The sequence below is a fragment of the Benincasa hispida genome, chromosome 6 (genome assembly GCF_027475165.1).
Source record: "Benincasa hispida cultivar pf3 chromosome 6, pf3_genome.v1.1, whole genome shotgun sequence".
In the NCBI taxonomy this organism is placed as follows: Eukaryota; Viridiplantae; Streptophyta; class Magnoliopsida; order Cucurbitales; family Cucurbitaceae; genus Benincasa; species Benincasa hispida.
Genome location: NC_143483.1, coordinates 4,804,922 through 4,824,940, shown reverse-complemented (window position 1 = coordinate 4,824,940; position 20,019 = coordinate 4,804,922). Strand labels below are relative to the sequence as shown.

At 31.7% G+C, this 20,019-nt stretch overlaps 2 protein-coding genes and 1 pseudogene across 2 annotated transcripts; 2 read left to right on the top strand and 1 right to left on the bottom strand.

The window, feature by feature from the left end:
* Positions 1–9,190: 9,190 nt before the first annotated feature.
* On the bottom strand, positions 9,191–10,470 carry LOC150035366 (F-box/LRR-repeat protein At3g26922-like). The gene is made up of 2 exons (XM_090314290.1): positions 9,511–10,470; positions 9,191–9,409 (listed from the first exon to the last, which is right to left on the bottom strand). The coding sequence occupies exons 1-2, from the start codon at positions 10,468–10,470 to the stop codon at positions 9,191–9,193; spliced, it is 1,179 nt and encodes a 392-aa protein (XP_090170416.1).
* Positions 10,471–13,964: 3,494 nt separating this feature from the next.
* On the top strand, positions 13,965–16,629 carry LOC150035365 (uncharacterized; annotated as a pseudogene).
* Positions 16,630–17,428: 799 nt separating this feature from the next.
* Positions 17,429–18,403, top strand: LOC150035364 (uncharacterized). Its single transcript, XM_090314566.1, has 6 exons — positions 17,429–17,469; positions 17,546–17,713; positions 17,791–17,895; positions 17,968–18,034; positions 18,113–18,220; positions 18,320–18,403. The coding sequence occupies exons 1-6, from the start codon at positions 17,429–17,431 to the stop codon at positions 18,401–18,403; spliced, it is 573 nt and encodes a 190-aa protein (XP_090170692.1).
* Positions 18,404–20,019: the final 1,616 nt, after the last annotated feature.

Sequence of the window (20,019 nt, the reverse complement as noted above, 5' to 3'; positions counted from 1 at the left end):
TACTTGGAAGCTGAGGAGAAATTTAGATTGAAGATTATGGAGATTTGTATTAGGGTTTCCAACAAAGATTTTAGGGTTTTAAAATTCTTTAAAATTTTAATTTATTAATGGCTAAGTCATTTGAAGCAGAGAAATCTTTTAAATTACCTAGTTTGTTCATGATGGTATTTTTATAATTATAACAAATTTGGAAAAGGAAAATATTGGTTTTGGTATGTTTTTTTATATTTTCCATTTAATTATCAAAAATATATTATTTTCAATATATTCATAAAAGAAAAAGAAATATTAGGTATTTTATATTTTTTAAAAACATCAAAATGTTGAAAGAAAAGAAAAAAAATCCCGGCAGTCATTAAGGAATTTCCAGCGAAACTTTTTTTAATTCAGGTGAACGGGAACAACTGAGTAGAGTTGGCCTTTTTCTTTCTAATTGTAATTCTGATTTTAAGATAATTAAAAAAAGTTAATTACAATGGTGAGCATTTTTAGAAATAATAACAAATTATACAACAACGTTTTAGAAAATTTCAAATATGGCAAAATCAATAATCATAGACTTCTAACCTGGATAGACTTATGACCAATAAAAGTCTATAGTTGATAGACTCGAATCAACAATATGTCTATCATAAATAGATTATTTAAATTTTATCATATTTATAATTTTTTTTACATTATATTATATCTACTAATAGTTTGGACTTCATTGCTATATATTTGTCCCACAATGAAAATTGTACCATAACTTTTGCTTTTAGACATTTTTTCACAAGTTTTTGTATTCAAATTAGCTCATAATATCAAATGTCCGTCTTCTTAGGTGGACGACAACAAGGATGATGAGGACTTGTTGATTTTTTCTCATACACGGTTTATATTTCATGATTTTTTTTACAAGTCTAGTAACTTGTTCAAAAAAAAATATTTCATAAATATAGGGGATAATTTCAAATGTAGCAATCAAATCTAAAGTATTAGCAAATATAGCATAATGCAAAAAATATTACAAACATTGCAAAATTTAGACCGTCTATAATGATAGACCATATCGCTAGTAGGAGTCTATCAACAGTAGACTATATCATTAGTAAGAGTTTATAGCAATGACAAAATCTTAAAATAAAAACCAATACTCTTTATTTACTTTGACTTAAAACTGTAAGATTTCACACACACAAATATATATATGACGATACATGTTTTTATTTTTTTTATGTTTTTGGATGAAGTGACTATAACGATATATATGCAACAACATTGAAATAAAAATGATTGCATTATGCATATTAAAATATCAAATTGTTAACATATTTATTTGATAACTTAATTATGAGTATAGCAAAATTTTTATAGAAGTAATGAATAGTATGAAAACATTGAAATCAAAATTAGTACCTTGTTATTATTGCTTTTTACATATATATATATATATATAAACAGATAAGAAATAACAAATTAGAAAAAACAATGATCAATTTTTAATAGGACTATCTTTTTTCCAAACAAAAAAAAATTTGTTTTTAACCTAACGTTTTGAAAGAAAAGAAACAAAAATTATTTTGTGAAAATAATAATGAATTTTTTTTTATTTTAAATAAAAATACAAATTATAAAATTAAGATTTCACAAAATGGAAAAAAAAGAGTTATGAAATTGATATCAATCAATGTGTGTGGGTATGCATAATGGAATTACAATGGTGAATTAATAAAGGAAAAACCTTGGACTAGCTTCTAATGGTGTAAATTATGCAAAGAATCTACAAAATATTAAATCTCATTACCATAACGTAATAGTCTATTCATAAGCAATTTAAGTTGTTATATTATCTAACTTTTAAATGTTGTAGTAATTAAACTTTAATACAAATCATAGATATTATTTATTTATTATTGCTAAAAAACTAATATATTTTAAAACATAATTAAAATGACAAGAATCCACGTATATTGCACGTGTGTTTTTACAAGTTTAATAATAAAGACCGGAGATTTTAAAATTTATTAAGACCGAATGTACTAATATAAAAATTTTAAATTTCTTAAACAAATCTAAAGGATATATTAATCTAGATATTAAAATACAAATTATGATTTAGTATATAATAGGGAAAATTAAAAGAATATTGTCTTTTTAGAAACTATTTAGGAAAATAAGGTTGTTTTCAAACTATTTGTAAAAATATTGTTGTTGTATTTTTTTTTTAATAACTCGAGGGTTCAAAATTCGACTTGGTCAAATTTTGACCCTCGACCTTGCCTTTTTTTTCTTTTTTAATTATTACACATTCCACCTTTTTCTTTCTTTTTTTCCTTTCTTTTTTTTTTTTTAATTTTCCATTTTATAAAAAAAAAATTCTAGAAATATTTTATTATTTTATTTAAATTCTAAAAAGAATAAATTAAAAAAAATAATATCTCATAAAAATAAAAAAAATATAAATTAAATATCTCATTTATATAAAAATAATTACAAAAACCAATGTGTCCCACAAGGCGGACGTCGTTGATTTCGAACTGGTTGTCGTCATCGACTTCAAACTTGAGGTTACTCGGATTCTTCTTGATGTTGCTCTGATACCTCTACAGGCGCTTCATAATCTAAATATTCATTATGCTCTCTACGACCCCGACCATGTCCATGCACGTATGAAGACGAAGGGCCAGCCTCTGAGTCATAATGTCCTGAACCAAATGCTGGCATCATCATCATCGACTAACATAATCAGTTTGACTCTGCGTCTGCTTCATAGGAGGCAACTCTTCTACATTATGTGCAACCTCATTAAATTCATCCTCTTCCCGAATAAGTCCTCTACGTTTAGGAGCTGGTGGAGGAACAATAGGTATATCATACATATAATGAATTTCCTCCATATAACTTTGGTTGTCACTACATATAGCAAGAACCTGGTTCGGATCATTCGCAACTTCACGGAGTCTACTGTTGTTCAATCTATGTGAATTATAAAACAATTAGACAATATTTAAAATAAATTTAAATTAAAAATAATTAGATAATATTCATTCATTTACCAGATGACCTATAACTGCTCCCGAACGAGTGACGTAGTGCCTTGTGATATTTTTATACCAATGAATATATATTTTGGAGTGACATCTGTGTCAAACTGTTCAAGAGAAACCCTCACTGCAATAAACCTTGCACGATAGTGCCATCGCACTACCAAATGTGCAACTTTTTCAGACCAATCTCCAGTCCTTAAGTCAATATCATGCAGTACGGGTTCAGTATTACAAGGCGATGAAATATCCTACTGAAAATCGAATTGTCTCATCACCCTGTCAGGAAGATGTCATTCACCAATGTGAAAACATATGAGAGGACTCATCATCCGCCATATGTTTTGACCATTCGTATAAAAATTAGGCAAAGTATGTATAATAATTTTGTACAGCTCCCAAATAACCTGAAATACAAAATATTATATTAGAAAATATTAAAGACAAATACAATAAAAATGTGTATAAAATAATCAATTAGGTTTAGTGTAATGTACTTGTTCAGGTTGAAGTAGATCAAACATGTATCTATACTGCCTGACTACATGTGTGGCTGTCCTAATCACACAAAATTTGTCTCTCCACCTAAATTTTTAAATTGATAATTTAGAATTTAAATTATCTAGATCGGTGATATAAAAATTAAATTGAATTAAAACAACATACCGAGAACCGTGGGATTGTCCAACTAACTAAGCGTCATTAACATGTTGTAGTTGTGGAGCCATTGTTGGAAATCGTTCCCAAGCCCATAGTTGTAAAAGTATGAGAGGCCCAACTATCTCTCGAATCTCAGGTCTTGTTACTTTGTATAGTTGTCTATACAACCATGCCAAGCATGCTCCACCCCACGAATACCGCCGGCATCATAGAGGTTAGCTAACAGCGGTAGGAACATCAAGTGAACAAAATGACTTGATTTATCTGAAAACAGACTTCCACCCATCATTTGTAGTATATATGCTCGCACATATCTTATGATGGTTTCCTCGTCTGCATCATCTGTGAGCTCACAAAATTGTGTTCCTAACCATATTAAACTTAACCTCGATCCTTTAATCTTGTCGGCAGGTGGGGTCCACCGAGGTACAGTTGACAAACTTCTTACCAGTCATCGTACATCACTCCGGTGACCGGCTCATCGTCAATAGGTAACCCCAACAACACTTCTATGTCTTGTAGAGTGATAGTGCACTCTCCAACAGACATATAAAATGTATGCGTCTCAGACCTCCATCTCTCGACCAAAGCTGTGATCAGATGCTAGTCCAACTGAATAAATCCTAATATGGCAACCCTATAAAATTTAGATGTGCGCAGTAGTGGTAGTATTTGAGGGTGGAGCAGAATGGTGCGCTGGAGATCTGACTCTCGACGCCTGCAAGATATTTCTCTAGTAGTATGATTGATGATCGATGAATGGATTGGTCGTACAAAACATCGGGATCAACAGGTCCTGGGTTTAAAGCCATGATCTGAAAAATATATATATATTTATTTATCAATTAAAAAAATATTTATTTCTCAATTAGAAGAATAATGTACAACTTAATTAAAAAAATAATGTACAACTTTATAATAAAAAAAATTGAATGTACAATAAAAAATAAGTGGGTGAAGGAAATCTCGCTAATTTTGTGATGAGGATCTCGCTAGAAATGTAAGCTGAATCTCACTAGGAAGACAGTTTGTTAAAGAAATGCCTGAGGATCTCGCTCATAATTGTCTTCAATTTATTTACTATATATATATATATATATATATATATATATATATATATATATACACATGACCAATGAGAAAAAATACTAATAATCATTAATGAAAAAATAACAAAAATAACATAATTTTGTTACAACTAATAACTATAATTGGGTAAGTTTAATGAAAGTGCATATATTAAAATTAATAAGTCTAAAAAAATATGGTCAATCTTAATTTTATCATCAAGTAAATTAAAAAAAGGCGAAATAAGTAAATAGAATAGTAGAGAAAAGCGAGGGTAAATTCATTCAAGATATGCAGTGTGAGGGTAAAGAATAATGTAAAACTTTATTGATTACAATAAAAAAAATTGAATATATATTATTATAAAAAATTGAATATACAATAAATTATAATAAAAAAAATTGAATATACAATAAAATGAATATATAATAAAAAAATTATTTATTTTTTAATCCCTAACTATTTGTAGCCCGTCTTAGTAACGAAGGACACTTCCTTCGATTATGTCCTAACTGATTACAAAACCCACATCGTTGTCGAATGGCTGGTTCTGTCCAATCCATCTCGTTGTGATAACGTGAACTTTTCGGTCTACCAAGTTTTCTCAACAATGATGGATCAGGATGTAAGACTGGCATATTAGGGTGCGTGATCCAATAATCTTCATGCAGTACAGGTTGAAATTGAGGAGAGTAACATTCAACATACATTGACAATTTGTTGTAGTCCTCAATAAAATCTTCGTAGTTCATGTTAAAATGTGATCAAACGGCCATAAAATGCGAGCATGGAATGCCAAATGCTTGCCACTTGTTACATGAACAGTACCACTCGGACCTGTTTAGCCTCAATATTTGAACGTTTCCTCCTTTGGCATTGAGACTATGATGTCCGGTCTTCACATGAACCACATCTTCATATCGATTGTATGATTATACTTCATGTTTACTAGATCGTGCAACCCATTTATTTATTTTCTCGTGAGCGTACCTGGATTTTTACTCTACTTAGTATTATAAAATATGTTTGAAATAAATTATTAATAAAATATATATACAAAAATAATATTACCGGATGTATTTATCTTAACGCTCCAATGCATCTCTTATTTCTTCTTTTCTTTTTTCGAAATAGTTCACGCATTTGAAGAATGTTATCTGAGCAAGAGCATTTATAGGCAACATTCAAGCTCCTTTGAGGACTTCATTTATGATAGATTTGTTGTCATCCACCCATATCTGAATCCCCCATCATGTGCTTGAGTCCATTGCTATAAACTAATGTTGTCAAAAAAACTCAGACAGCTCCGATTTATTTCTTTGATATCTTCAATTGCTTTGTTGAACTTTCGAATTTGAAACTGATACCTGACACGATAAACATAATATTTCAATGAAATAAATTTATACTTTTTTATTGAAGTTGCTGACGATATGTCGTAAGCAAAAACGATGGTGACATTTCGGTCCCGTCCAATCATTTGCTAGATTGTTCATTGCTGCGATTATACCAGCATGTCGATATGAAATTAAACACATCTCTTCGTGTGTTACAATTTCTCTTAGGTAGTTTAGGAACCATCCCCATGTGTCTTCGGACTCTTCATCAGCAACGACAAATGCAAGTGGAAGAAGATGGTCGTTCGAGTCAACTGATGTAGCAATCAACAGTTTTTCCTCTATATTTACTGTACAAGTGTGTACCATCTATCTGAATTATCGGCCGACATTTATTAAAAACTTCTATACAAAGACCAAATTCCCAAAATACAAAAGTTAGGATAACATGGCCTTTAATAAGCGTTTCTTTAACTCTCCACTCTACATGTGTTCCGGGATTGGTCTGCTTAACCATATATAACTACCTGGGCAACAATTTGTAAGACTCATCTCAATTACCGAACAATTTAGCCAACGCTTTTCTTTTTCCCTCCCATATCCTATGGTAAGGAACATGATATCCAAACTTTGATTTGATGTTGGATTGTAGTTGTGCCACACTGATAGATGGTTTTTCTCTCTTTCGGCGTCACAGAACTCTAGTACAATCATTGATGAATCCAATTGCACGTGATTTTGACTTAGTTTTAAATAAAAACATGTATGTTGCTTATCATACTTAGTGATTTCGAACAAGCCATGCGATTTTTTCTTTATTGCACGAAGTATCCACTTGCAACCTTCCTCCCACTTCTTACACCGAATTGTCCAAATCGTCGGTGTAGATTCAACAACCTCATATGGTGCGTGACACTTTATTGCAAAACATTTGACTGCGTGTTGTGCATTTCCTTGTCTTGACAAATCATCACTTTATACAATTGAGTATTGTCAATGTCCACAAGAGTTACAATTGGGTCATGTTCTCGAATGCTATCTGAAAGCATCTCATGTTCACGACCATCGAAATTCAACTCTTCAAATTCGTCATCTGTTTCTATTCTGAAGTCTCTGTACAGGTTGTTAGCCGCCATATTTTCATTATCACATGACAATGCAACTGACTCCGGATCAGGATCGATACATTGAGTTGGATCTTCAAACTGGTTAAATGATGTATCTAAGATCCACCCCTATCCTATTTACATTTACAACAAATGTATTAGATTTGGCACTGGCATTGCCATTGAGAACATCAAGTTCATAGCTTGTGCATTCGAAATAGGGAATGACATAAACCTTATTGATCCTGATGGTTTTAGATTATGATGTCTATATATATTATTTCTATCTGATTTGCTCCCATATCTACACTAAGTAACATCCCGACCATTTCAATGAATTGTTCAAATACAATTCCACTGTTGACATTTATGGTAAAACTCCCACTTGGTGGTTGGTCATACTCAACTCTATCAATACCATCAATTATATTACCATTTGTATACAACAAAAATCCTAAACATTTGCCTGCCATTTTCTAAAAAAAAAAGAAAAAAGACAAACATCAATTTTTTGTAAACATAAACTTTTTAAACATAACAATAAATTAAACTTTTTATAACTATTTTTAAAAATAACAACAAATTAAACTTTTCAAATTAAAATGAGGTAAACTTTTTAAAACTATTTTTTCAAATTTACTACAAAATAAAAAATTAAATTAAATTAAACTTTTTCAAACTATTTTAAACTATATTTTCAAAGTTAATACTAGAAAATATCAACTTATCACAATAAACATAACAACAATAATTTTTATCTGAATAAACTAAAATTTTCAAACTATATTAAACTTTTGAAAGTATACTAAACTTGTTAACTATCACAATAATTTTGTATTAAACTATAAATATCAACTTCTTAAACATAACAATAAACTAAACATTTTAACACTATAAACATCAAAGTCATACTAAATAAATTAAATATCATAAGTTCAACTCACAGATTCGAAAAAAATTCGAATTAATTACATGTCGCTATTATATTAATTTCTACATTAAATGAAATTTTAATGCAAGGTATGTATATACATACATATATATATATATATATATATATTTTCCTTTGAATGAAAAATTCTTGAGATGAAATTTTAGAATATACAAAAGATTCAATTTGTGTTCAAGTCCACGATTTATCTGCTGAATCGATACTCTGGAACCCCGTCAACGATTTTACAACCCTATTTTTGTCCATACTTTCAAACCAATCCTATTTTTACCAATAAATATTAAAATAACATTATTTAAAAAAAACTCACAAAAACCATCAATACCTTATTGCAAAAATATCTTAACTTTTAAAGGTTGCATTAGTACCCTTACCTTAAAAAAAAAAAATGAAAAGTTCTTTTCCAACTGAAAATAACTTTACATAAGTAGAATTTTCCCAGGTAGAAAAAATGTTAAATTATTTATAAAAATAACAAAAAAAAAAAAATCATAGATAGATATTGATAGATTTTTATCATCTTCTATCAGCCTCAATAAAAAATGTTGCTAATTTGTGTAAATAATTTTCTTCATTTGTCTAATTTTGAAAACCTCCATTAAAAAAACTAAATAACTATACTATCCATAAGTATATTTTAATTTTTTTTTGAAAGGTTAATAGTATCAATAAAAAAAAATTAGTTTAGAATTATTTTTGCAACAAGGTGCTAATGGTTTTTATCCCTATACCAATGGTAAGGATATTTTGAAGGATTTTGAAAAATAGAGAAATAAATAAAACTATTTAGACAAATCTATATTGTGGAAGGAGAGAAGATGAAGAGCATATCATGAACCAAAACTCCATATATGCTAAAATGGAAATATAAGAGTTAAATATACAACCAGAATAGATAGAACAAAAAAGGGGAAAATAGCTTTTATAACTAGTCAGAGTGTCCTTGAACTAGAATTGATATATATATATATATAAAGAGAAGTAAGATGATGAGTCCAAATATATATAAACTAGCATGCAGAAAATCAGGTGAATAAAGTACTAAAGCTTGTCCTCTAAACTCAGCTGACAACTTAAGGATGCAGATATTGTTTCTAATTGAACCCTGTAGGTTCGTAAATTGGGGCAGTCTATGAAATTGGAGAATGTGTTTGAAGAAACTGGTTCCTCTATCATCTCCTTGCTCCAATTTGTTCTGAATTCCAAATGTCTCAAATTATGAAAAGAACATCCATTTAAAGAAGGGCTTTTAAACATAACCTTCACAAAACAGAGACATTAAGTTAGAAAACGCTGAGCAAAGAGAGGCATAAAAAGGAAGAAAAACAAGTATAGTTTAAGATAGATAGATGCATAGATACCTGTTTTGCATTTGGAGGTAGAGTAAAAGAGGTAGCATTATGAAAGACTCTAAGCAACTGACTCAGATTTTCCTTGATCTTTTGTTGGTTTCGGCCTCGTCCAAAATAATTGTTATCGACTGTTATATATACTTTGTGTACGCATACAAACTCAGATGCAGACTTCAAACAAGGTATAACATTCCTAAACTCGACACTCCTAAGATTTGGCGTACACAACACAAGTTCAGGAAAATATAATTTGTTTGAGAAAGATAAAGTATCATTATCCAGCTCCAAATTCTTAAGTTTTGGAGCAAAAACATGAGCACTCTTCCGAAGACGAAATAAAATTAAACATTCCAAATTTGGACAACCTGAGAAAGTGCTTTCATTCAACGGCATGTCTTTGCAGTCATAGTCAGAATAATAGCAGTAGGAAGAAAAGTCACCAACACCATTACCCAGTGCCAACATTCTCAAAGAAGGTAACACCAAGGATTCTAAGTGAGATGAAACCCGACATGAAATCTGCAAGATAGTGAGGAATTTGCAAGCAGATAAAGATGACCACAGCAAATCATTTGCACAGTAGGTATTAATACAAAGCTTTTTAGCCCTGTGGATTGGGGCATAAGCTAAGGCTTTTGTAAGGAAATGTCGTGCATCATATGCGATGTAACTGTAAGACAATTTTTGAATATATTCACCACGACGTTGTGTTAAAACTCTCAACACGAAGCGCTTAAAGGATGTTTCTACATCCAACAAACATGATGATTTTGACATATCATATTGGTAGGCGTAGGAGAGGAAATCAAAGTTGAGTGTGGGAATATGAGTCCACAGGGTTTTCCATCGCTTTGAGAGAACACAAGTTTGAACAACTTGTTTTGTTTGTAAAAAGGATAGAACCTCATGAAGAATACAATCTGGTAAAGAGCTGATTCTGTCCACATCCTTGTTTTCCGATGTTAACATGATATTTGGAATTGTTTGGTGAACCGGGCATTGTTATATAGAGATATTGAACAAAGGGATTTTCGTTTTGCTTGGAAGATGTGAAGTCATTATTGCAAAATCATGGCAGTGGAAGACGAGAAGGCATCGTTGGGTTGGAAAACTAAATTCAAATAAATCAAGGTCCTTTAATTAACTTGCTTTTGTTATATCTATCATCTACTCCTCTTTCAATTTTTGGTTTTAACAACTTAAACTTAATATGTTTTCAACCTTTATTTACACTTTTAATTTCACATGAAGTGTTGGAAATTTTGTTAAACCCCCTTTGATGTAAAATATTTATTCATGAAGAACATTTTTTATCAGTGTTGTGTCGGTGTGTAATTAATTTGTAATCTCAAAACTAAGTGTTCAATAAAATTACCTTGGTGGTGATATGGACAACGACACTCCAACTATATCCACAATGGTCCAATATGGTCCACTTTAGGCACAAACCCTCGTGGTTTTGCTTTCAGTTTCACTCCAAAAGACCTCGTACCAATGGAGATAGTTATCCCCTTATATACCTATAATCCTCCCCTTATCCACTAGAAGAAATTTGGGCTTCAATGTCGGTTGAAAATAGTACTATCGGATGTATTATGTCGGTTGAAAAAAATGGATCTTCAATGTCGGTTTTAAACCGACATTGAAGATGGCCTACAATGTCGGTTTAAAACCGACACTGAAAGCCTCCCTTTTTTTAAAAAAAAAAAATTTATCAAAATTTTCATTTCCCTCTCGCGCGCATGCGCCCTAAATTTCATCTCTCAGCTCTCTCACTTTACCAAAAGTACTGCAACCCTCGATCGGCCGTTTGCCTACCCAAACAAACTCTTTCCTCTCTCAGTAGCTGTTGGTCGGCCGTTTGCCTTCAGGTGGGGTTGTCTTCATCGGGCGGTCATCGAAAACGAGCTCATCATCTAAGCTTCTCCATCGTAGGTATATTTGAACAACATTTTCGTTTGCCTTCAAGTGGGTTTGTCTTCCTCTGTCATTTGATAGTTGAATATTTGAACAATATTTTCTTTTGTCATCGAACCTAATAACCACCAAAAGAGCAGCTTGTCTTGTTGTATCCATTTGAGAAATTTTGGGTTTATCTTCTTCAGAGCAGATTCATAAAGTTTGGGTTTATCTTCATCTAAAACTTCTTTGGCAAAAAATTCATCTGTTTAGCCATTCAATCTCAAACTTCATTAGACGGTGCATTGTTACACAAACAACAGTGTCATGAATCACGATGAATAAAAGAAAGGCTAGACAAATGTTCTAAAAATAGTCGAACCAAGAACACCAATGTGTTATCCATGTTTATGTTGCTTTCTTCAAGGCATTAGAGATTGGTTGAACTCTCTCCCTCCTTGAAGAGTCCTTTCATCCTCTAAATTTCATAAACGTCCTTGAATCTCAATGGCATATACAACCTAGTAGTTGTTCTGTTACTCATCCACTATATATTCTGGAAACTTTCATGTGTTTACATTTACTAATTTACAAATGGTTTAATAACTCTTTATATCTGACCAATCCATCTTTTGATCCTCTATCTTGTTGTTATTCAAGTTGAGCAATATGGTTCCTATATAAGAAAATAAGAAATTAAGGCACTGATTATCTTGCACTTTAGTAAGCAACATTATTTTCGTTAATCTTTTGTAGCTTCGTGCAGTAGGCCTTTTTTCTCTTCCGTCGATCTAATTTATACGTAACGTGGTTAATGGTTCATGCTTGTCATCTCCATATGTTACTGTTTAGAGTCCTTACCTCCCATTGGCTTTAGCTTAGAATTCACTGCCAGTTGTTGTGTGGTGTTGAGTGAAGTTTTTCATTTGTTAGGTTCAAGTTTGACGTGTAAGGCTAAATTTTGATTCTTGGGGATTTGGAAGGAAGATAGGAAGATTGCATTGGACGTGTTTTAAGAAGGTTGACAAGTGGAGAAGGTGCACCCAACACAAAAAGAACTTCATAATAACATTAATAACAAGGACAAGGTAATATTTATAAGATGTTTATCTTAAAAGTCTAGTTGTTCTAAATTTGTTGAAGTTGCATATTTTTCAATCATAATTTTATGCTTTTAAATTTTCCCTTGTTATTGTTTTTTTTTTTTTAGATTAAGTTGCATATTTTACAATCATGGATAAGTCATGGATGAAAATGAATAGAATGTCGGCCGAGTATGGTTTAGGGGTCGAGGTGTTTATTAAAAATGGTCTACAACATTCAAATATACCGAATGTGATGAGTTGTCCATGTTTGAAGTGTGTTAATGCAAAGACTCTAGATGTGAACAAAATAAGAGAACACTTATTTTCTAATGGTATAGATCAAAGTTATCAGATATGGATTTTTCATGGTGAATCATTACCGATTAAGAGGAACAATGAAAATGTGTCTACTAGTGAAAGAGACGAAGCTGATGAGGATGATGTTGATGTTGATGACACAATTGGAATGTTTGAGGCTACATACAATAACTATTTTAGTGGAAAATTCGATAATTTTGAAGAATTATTAGATGATGCGAAGAAATCATTGTACCCAAATTGTAAAACTTTTTTCAAAATATCTACATTGGTAAAGTTAAATAATTTAATAGCTAAATTTGGATGGAGCGATAAGAGTTTCACTAAGTTGTTGGAATTAATTCATGACATATTACCTAGTCCTAATGAAATTCCAACTTCTACTTATGAAGCAAAAAAGATGTTGGGTACTCTTGGAATGAAGTACGAAAAGATTCATGTATGTAGAAATGATTATTGCTTGTTTATAAAAGAACTCTCTAATGCAAATGTATGCCCCATTTGTTGTATGTCAAGATGGAAGCTTAAAAAAAATTTAAACGAAAGGGCTAAGAATATCCCAGCAAAAGTCATGTGATATTTCCCCCCAATTCCAAGATTTGAAAGAATGTTTCAAAGTAAAGAGACAACAAGTTTATTGATGTGGCATGCTAAAAAAAAAAAAGAAACAGATAGTTTATTAAAACATCCCAAAGATGTCCTATCGTGGAAAAAATAGACTTTGTGGCCAAAGTTTGGGTCAGAACTTAGAAATTTTCGTCTTGCTCTTTCGACAGATGGGGTAAATCCACATGGAGATTTGAGTAGTAGATATAGCGGTTGGCCAGTGATGTTAGTGACGTACAATCTACCTCCATGGTTATGTATGAAGCGAAAATTTATTATGTTGACTACACTAATATCTGGTCCTAAACAACAGGAAAATGACATAGATGTTTATTTAGCTCCGTTCGTAGATGACTTGAAAAAACTTTGGAAAGATGGGGTAGAATGTTACGATGCATATGAAGAACAACGTTTCATGCTTAAAGCTATTTTATTATGGACTATTAATGATTTTCTTGCTATGGTAACTTGTGTGGTTGTACGGTTAAAGGATATCATGCATGTCTAATTTGTGGAGAGAATACTTCATCCACTTATTTACCAAAAGGGAAGAGGATGGCATATCTCGGGCATCACAAGTTTCTACCCCACCATCATCCATATAGGAAACAAAAAAAAGCTTTTAATGGCGCACAAGAATTAGAATTTGGTCCAGAACCATTGAGCGAGGAAGAAATTCTTGCAGAAACAAGTAAGTATCAATATTCATTTGGTAAGAAAAGTATCAAAGAAAAGAACAGTGGAGATAACAATTCAACTTATTGGAACAAAAAATTTATTCTTTTCGAGTTAGAATATTGGAAGTATCTTGACATGCGACATTGTTTAGACGTGATGTACATTGAAAAGAATGTATGTGCAAATCTTATTGGCACATTGCTTGATATTCCTGGTAAAACAAAAGATGGAATAAAGACTCGATTAGATTTGGTGAAATTGAACATTAGATCAGAGTTAGTCCCTCAAGTAGGAGAGAAAAAAAGTCTTTTTACCTCCCGCATGTTATAAATTAACACGAGCTGAGAAATTGAGCTTTTGTAAGGTACTATCAGAAATTAAAGTACCTGAAGGCTATTCATCGAACATTCAAAGTTTAGTGTCGCTCACAGATTTGAAACTTTACGGACTTAAGTCGCATGACCATCACGTTCTTATCCAACAATTATTACCGGTAGCCATTCGTGATATTTTACCCAAACTTGTAAGACTTGCAATTACTCGCCTATGCTTCTTCTTTAATGCTATATGTTGCAAGGCGATCGATTCATCTCAGTTAAAGGGTATGCAAGAGGATATCGTTGTCACTCTATGCCTCTTAGAGAAGTATTTTCCTCCATCATTCGTCACAATAATGGTACACCTTGTAGTGCATCTCGTAAGAGAAGTTGAGTTTTGTGGACCTGTTTATTTGAGGTGGATGTATCCTTTTGAACGATACATGAAAGTGTTGAAAACTTATGTACGAAATAAAAATCAACCAGAAGGCTGTGTTGGAGAAAATTATATTATTGAAGAGACTATAGAGTTTTGTTTTGAATTCGTATTTGGTGTTAATTCTATTGGGCTAAACTCATCAACAAAGAAAGCGAATTCAAACATTGATAGAGCATTATCAACTGCTTCTTTTATCAGATCGAGTAAGGATGAGTTAGATCAAGCTCATCTTTATGTCCTTTAAAATGTAAATGATGTGCTTCCTTACGTCGAGTATGTAGATCTTCATCTTATTCTTGTTTTAGGTTACTTGATTATTCAATAATCTACTAACTTTGTCATTTATAATAGGCAACATATGGATATTTTGTCTAAGCTTAATTCTGGTAAAAATAAAAGTAGAAAGTGGTTTCAAGAAGAGCATAATCGTACATTCAGTTGGTGGTTGTCCACACGGGTAATCTCTAGAGACCTACTATTTGATGTATAATTAAATGTTAACTACTAAAATATTATGAAATATATCGTAGGTTGCACTAGCTCTCGAAGTTCCCAAAAATTCCATATCACCTTCTTTGAGATAGATAGCTAATGGACCTTGTCCAACTATGGCAAAATATTCAGGTTATGTAGTCAATGGTTACTACTATCACACAAAGAATCGCGATGATGTTAGGAGGGTTCAAAATAGTGGAGTTAGTATAACGGCTACCACAATGCAAGTCTCTAGTGCTAAGGATAAAAGGCCCGTCATGTCAGATATGACCTTTTATGGTGTAATACAAGAAATATGGAAGCTTGACTATCATGGATTATCATTTATTTTATTAAAATGTAATTGGGTTGAGAATAGAACTGGAGTAAAAAAAGACGAGTTTGGGTTTACTATTGTGGACCTCAATCGTATTGGACATAAATCAGACCCGTTTATTTTAGCCTCTCAAGCAAAACAAGTGTTCTATGTAAAAGACCCCGCAAATTCGGGCTGGTCAATTGTTTTAACATCTCCACAACGAACAATTGAGGATGATTTTTATGAAGATGAAATAGGAGATATGTTACAAGAGTGTGGTTATGGAGGTATGCAAAGAATGCCCAATGTTGATACATTTATTGAGATTGATGATACAACATCCACATACATTAGACATGATTGTGAGGGTCGATGGGTTGATAAATAATGTATTAAATATGGTATGTCATTTACTATGGTTATATGTATTTAAATATTAAGATGATATGTTTTTTGTGTGAGTAATGTATTTTTCTTTTTTTTCAGATTGACATGGAAACTTCAACAAGTAGCAGCGATGATGATAGAAATATGATCCCACAAAAACATAGCAGAATAAGTATACCACGTGGCCCAATTATAATGTCTGAGTTGGCACAAAACATCCGGGCAACGGTTGACCATCGATTATAATGAACATGGACAACTGGTTGGATCTGGAGCAAAGAAGATGCAGAGTTATATAGGAGTTTGTGTTCGACAACAAATTCTTATAACATATGATTCTTGGAAAAAAGTTCCAAATCATTTAAAAGACAAACTTTTTGATTGTGTAACGGTATGTTTTCTAAACTTTTAATTCACGTGCATAGTAGTTTATTAGTTTATTGTTTAACTACTTTTTTCATTGTGCAGATGTCGTTCAATGTGGATTCTAAGTCCAAACATTGTATACTAATGTCTGCATCTAGGAAGCATTGGGTACGGAAGAACATTGGGGACATGTTAGAGGAATGGGTGATTTTGTTTCTCATTCTCAATATTTCAAATTAGTAAAACCAAAGTCCTCTATGAGACAAGAAACTAAAGGAGACTTTAGTCAAAAAATTGTTCGACATGGTAAAATGTCAAGAGAAAGAACTCACAGCAAACAATCTCATCAGTCCAAATCATCTGTTGGAAGTGTTGCACTAAGTGAATCGGAAGAAGATACTGAGAAGATGTCTAAAGAAGAAGATACTGAGAAGATGTCCAAAGAAGATTTGGAGGTAATTTATTTATTGTGACTTTTAAATTTTAATCATATTGTACGTGCTTAACCATGCATGACATAAGTTCTTTGTTAATGGGACACTATGCCACTTGACTATAGGAACTGTAGATAATATTGTTGCAGTAGCCACAGCATTTGATGATGATGTGTCATGCTTAACTATTAAAGTTCTGATTTACATTGTCATTGGAGAAGATTTGCCTATACCAATTCCTACGAAGGGTAAAATAGAGTTCTTAAAACAAGCAATGGGTAACTTCGCAAAATGGCCTCGTGAACTTGTAGTTATGGATGACGAGAAAAAAATATGTTTTCTTTTTAGTTTATGAGTTTGGTTATTTATTATTTTCCGACTTTGAATTTTTGTAACTTTGGTTATGGTAGGATCATTCATCCATTAAGAGCTTCAGCCAGTCCTCCAAATATGCTAAAGCTAATGGTACTATCAAATTATTGAACGGACATGTCATGCATAACATGAACAATGTAGACATGATCCGTATCTCTTTGGACGGGCATATATTTGGAAGAGACAAATTTATTTATTTAGGCCGTGATGATCTGCTCCAATATTGCAATATGGTTGAAATAGGTTACATGTGTATTTTGACATACATTGCGTAAGTATTACTCATCTAGATTCACTCATGTATACTTTGTTTCATGTTGATAAATAATAACTTTTACTTTGTTTAGATATCTTTGGGATGAATGTGGTCGTGATATTATGAAGAAATTTTTTATAATTGATCAAGCAAGAATATCGCCACACGTGAAGTCTCAAGATATCCGATCCAAAAATTTAGCCAATCAATTAGAATTGGCTAATTTAGACCAAATAGTTCTCATTCCATATAACACAGGGTAAGTAAATTGTGTTTATGTTGTGGCTAATTTGCATTATACACGTACTAATATTTCAAAATTGTTGCTTATTATAGTTATCATTGGATATTGATTGTAATCAATCTACAAGAAAATTGTGTTTATATTTTGGATTCTCTTCAAAGCAAGGTTCAAGAGGATTTTCATGGAGTTATAAATATGTAAGTGTAATTGAACTTTCTTAACTCTTAATTGAAGTATTTATGTTTAACTAATTTTTTTAAACTATTTAGTGGATTGAAAACATGGCAAGCCAAGCACGATCTCCAACACTATCGGTCTTCTCCAAAATGGAAATCTGTAAAGATAAATTTATATTCATTTTTTAACAATTATGTTCATTCGACTTCTTTATAACAATTTAACAATTGTTTTCAGCTTTATATGCAGTGCCCTCGTCAATTAGATTCTGTAGAATGTGAGTACTATGTACAAAAGTATATACACGAAATAGTGCATAATCCTACTACTCCCATTACTAGCCTCGTATGTAAATTATTTATTTTTTATATAGTGTTAGCTTTAATTTAATAAATGGATGTAAACTTATGTTGAGTTTATCTTTTTTTTTTTTCCTTTTTGTAGTTCAATACAAAAGATGCATATACGCAAGGAGAGATCGACGTCATTCAGACCCAATGGGCAAGTTTTATTGGCCGATTTGTGTAAGGATGTAATTCTTGTTTTTTTGTCTCAATAGAATTTAAATGCTAGCTTAGAATGAATTTGTGGATAAATTCATAGGTGGAAGACATGATCTGTTTATTATTGGAAGCTGTATTATGATATTATGATTCTTGTTTATTCATGGAATTAGTACTACTTGATATTTGTGAATGAGAGAAATGATGGCTTTGGTGTAAGTATTCTATGAAAGTCTGGTTCTTGTATTGTGATTTTTGTTTGTGGATAAATTCATAGGTGGAAGACATGATTTATTTATTATTGGAAGCTGTATTTATGGTATTGTGATTCTTGTTTATTCATGGAATTAGTACTAGATATTTGTGAATGAGAGAAATGATGGCTTGGTGTAAGTATTCTATGAAAATCTGGTTATGGTTGGCTTGGTGTAAGTATTCTATGAAAGTTTGGTTCTGGTATTGTGATTCTTGTTTGTGGATAAATTCATAGGTGGGAGACATGATCTATTTATCATTGAAAGCTGTATTTATGGTATTGTGATTCTGGTTTATTCATGGAACTAGTACTAGATATTTGTGAATGAGAGAAATGATGGCTTGGTGTAAGTATTCTGTGAAAGTCTGGTTCTAGTTGGCTTGGTGTAAGTATTCTATGAAAGTCTGCTTCTGGTATTGTGATTCTTGTTTGTGGATAAATTCATAGGTGGAAGACATGATCTGTTTATCATTGAAAGCTGTATTTATGGTATTGTGATTCTGGTTTATTCATGGAACTAGTACTAGATATTTGTGAATGAGAGAAATGATGGCTTGGTGTAAGTATTCTATGAAATTTTGGTTCTGGTTGGCTTGGTGTAAGTGTTCTATGAAAGTCTGGTTCTGGTTGGCTTGGTGTAAGTATTCTATGAAAGTCTGCTTCTGGTATTGTGATTCTTGTTTGTGGATAAATTCATAGGTGGAAGACATGATCTGTTTATCATTGAAAGCTGTATTTCTGGTATTGTGATTCTGGTTTATTCATGGAATTATACTAGATATTTGTGAATGAGAGAAATGATGGCTTGGTGTAAGTATTCTATGAAAGTCTGGTTCTTGTATTGTGATTCTTATTTGTAATTCATAGGTGTATCTGTTTATTATTGATAGTTGTATTCATGGTATTGTGATTCTGGTATTGTGATTCTTGTTTATTCATGAAATTAGTACTACTTGATATTTGTGAATGAGAGAAATGATGGCTTTGTTGTAAGTATTCTATGAAAGTCTGGTTTTGGTATTGTGATTCTTGTTTGTAGATAAATTCATAGGTGGAAGACAAATATTGATGAGTATATGTAATGGATTGGAAATATTGATTCTTGTTTGTGGATATATTCATAGGTGGAAGACAAATATTGATGGGCTCGCCATGCAATTTTTTTTATACTATTTAATATAAAACAATGACGGACATTTCCTGACCCAACACGAGACATATAATGTCGTTTTTAACTTATTTGACCAAAAAAATTTATTTGGCAACGAAATTTAAAAAAAAAAACGGATAGATTCGGGCTTCAATGTCGGTTAAGAATTAAAAAAAAAACAGGCTTTAATGTCGGTTGCAAGACTTTCAATATTGAGACTTTCAATCTCGGTTGC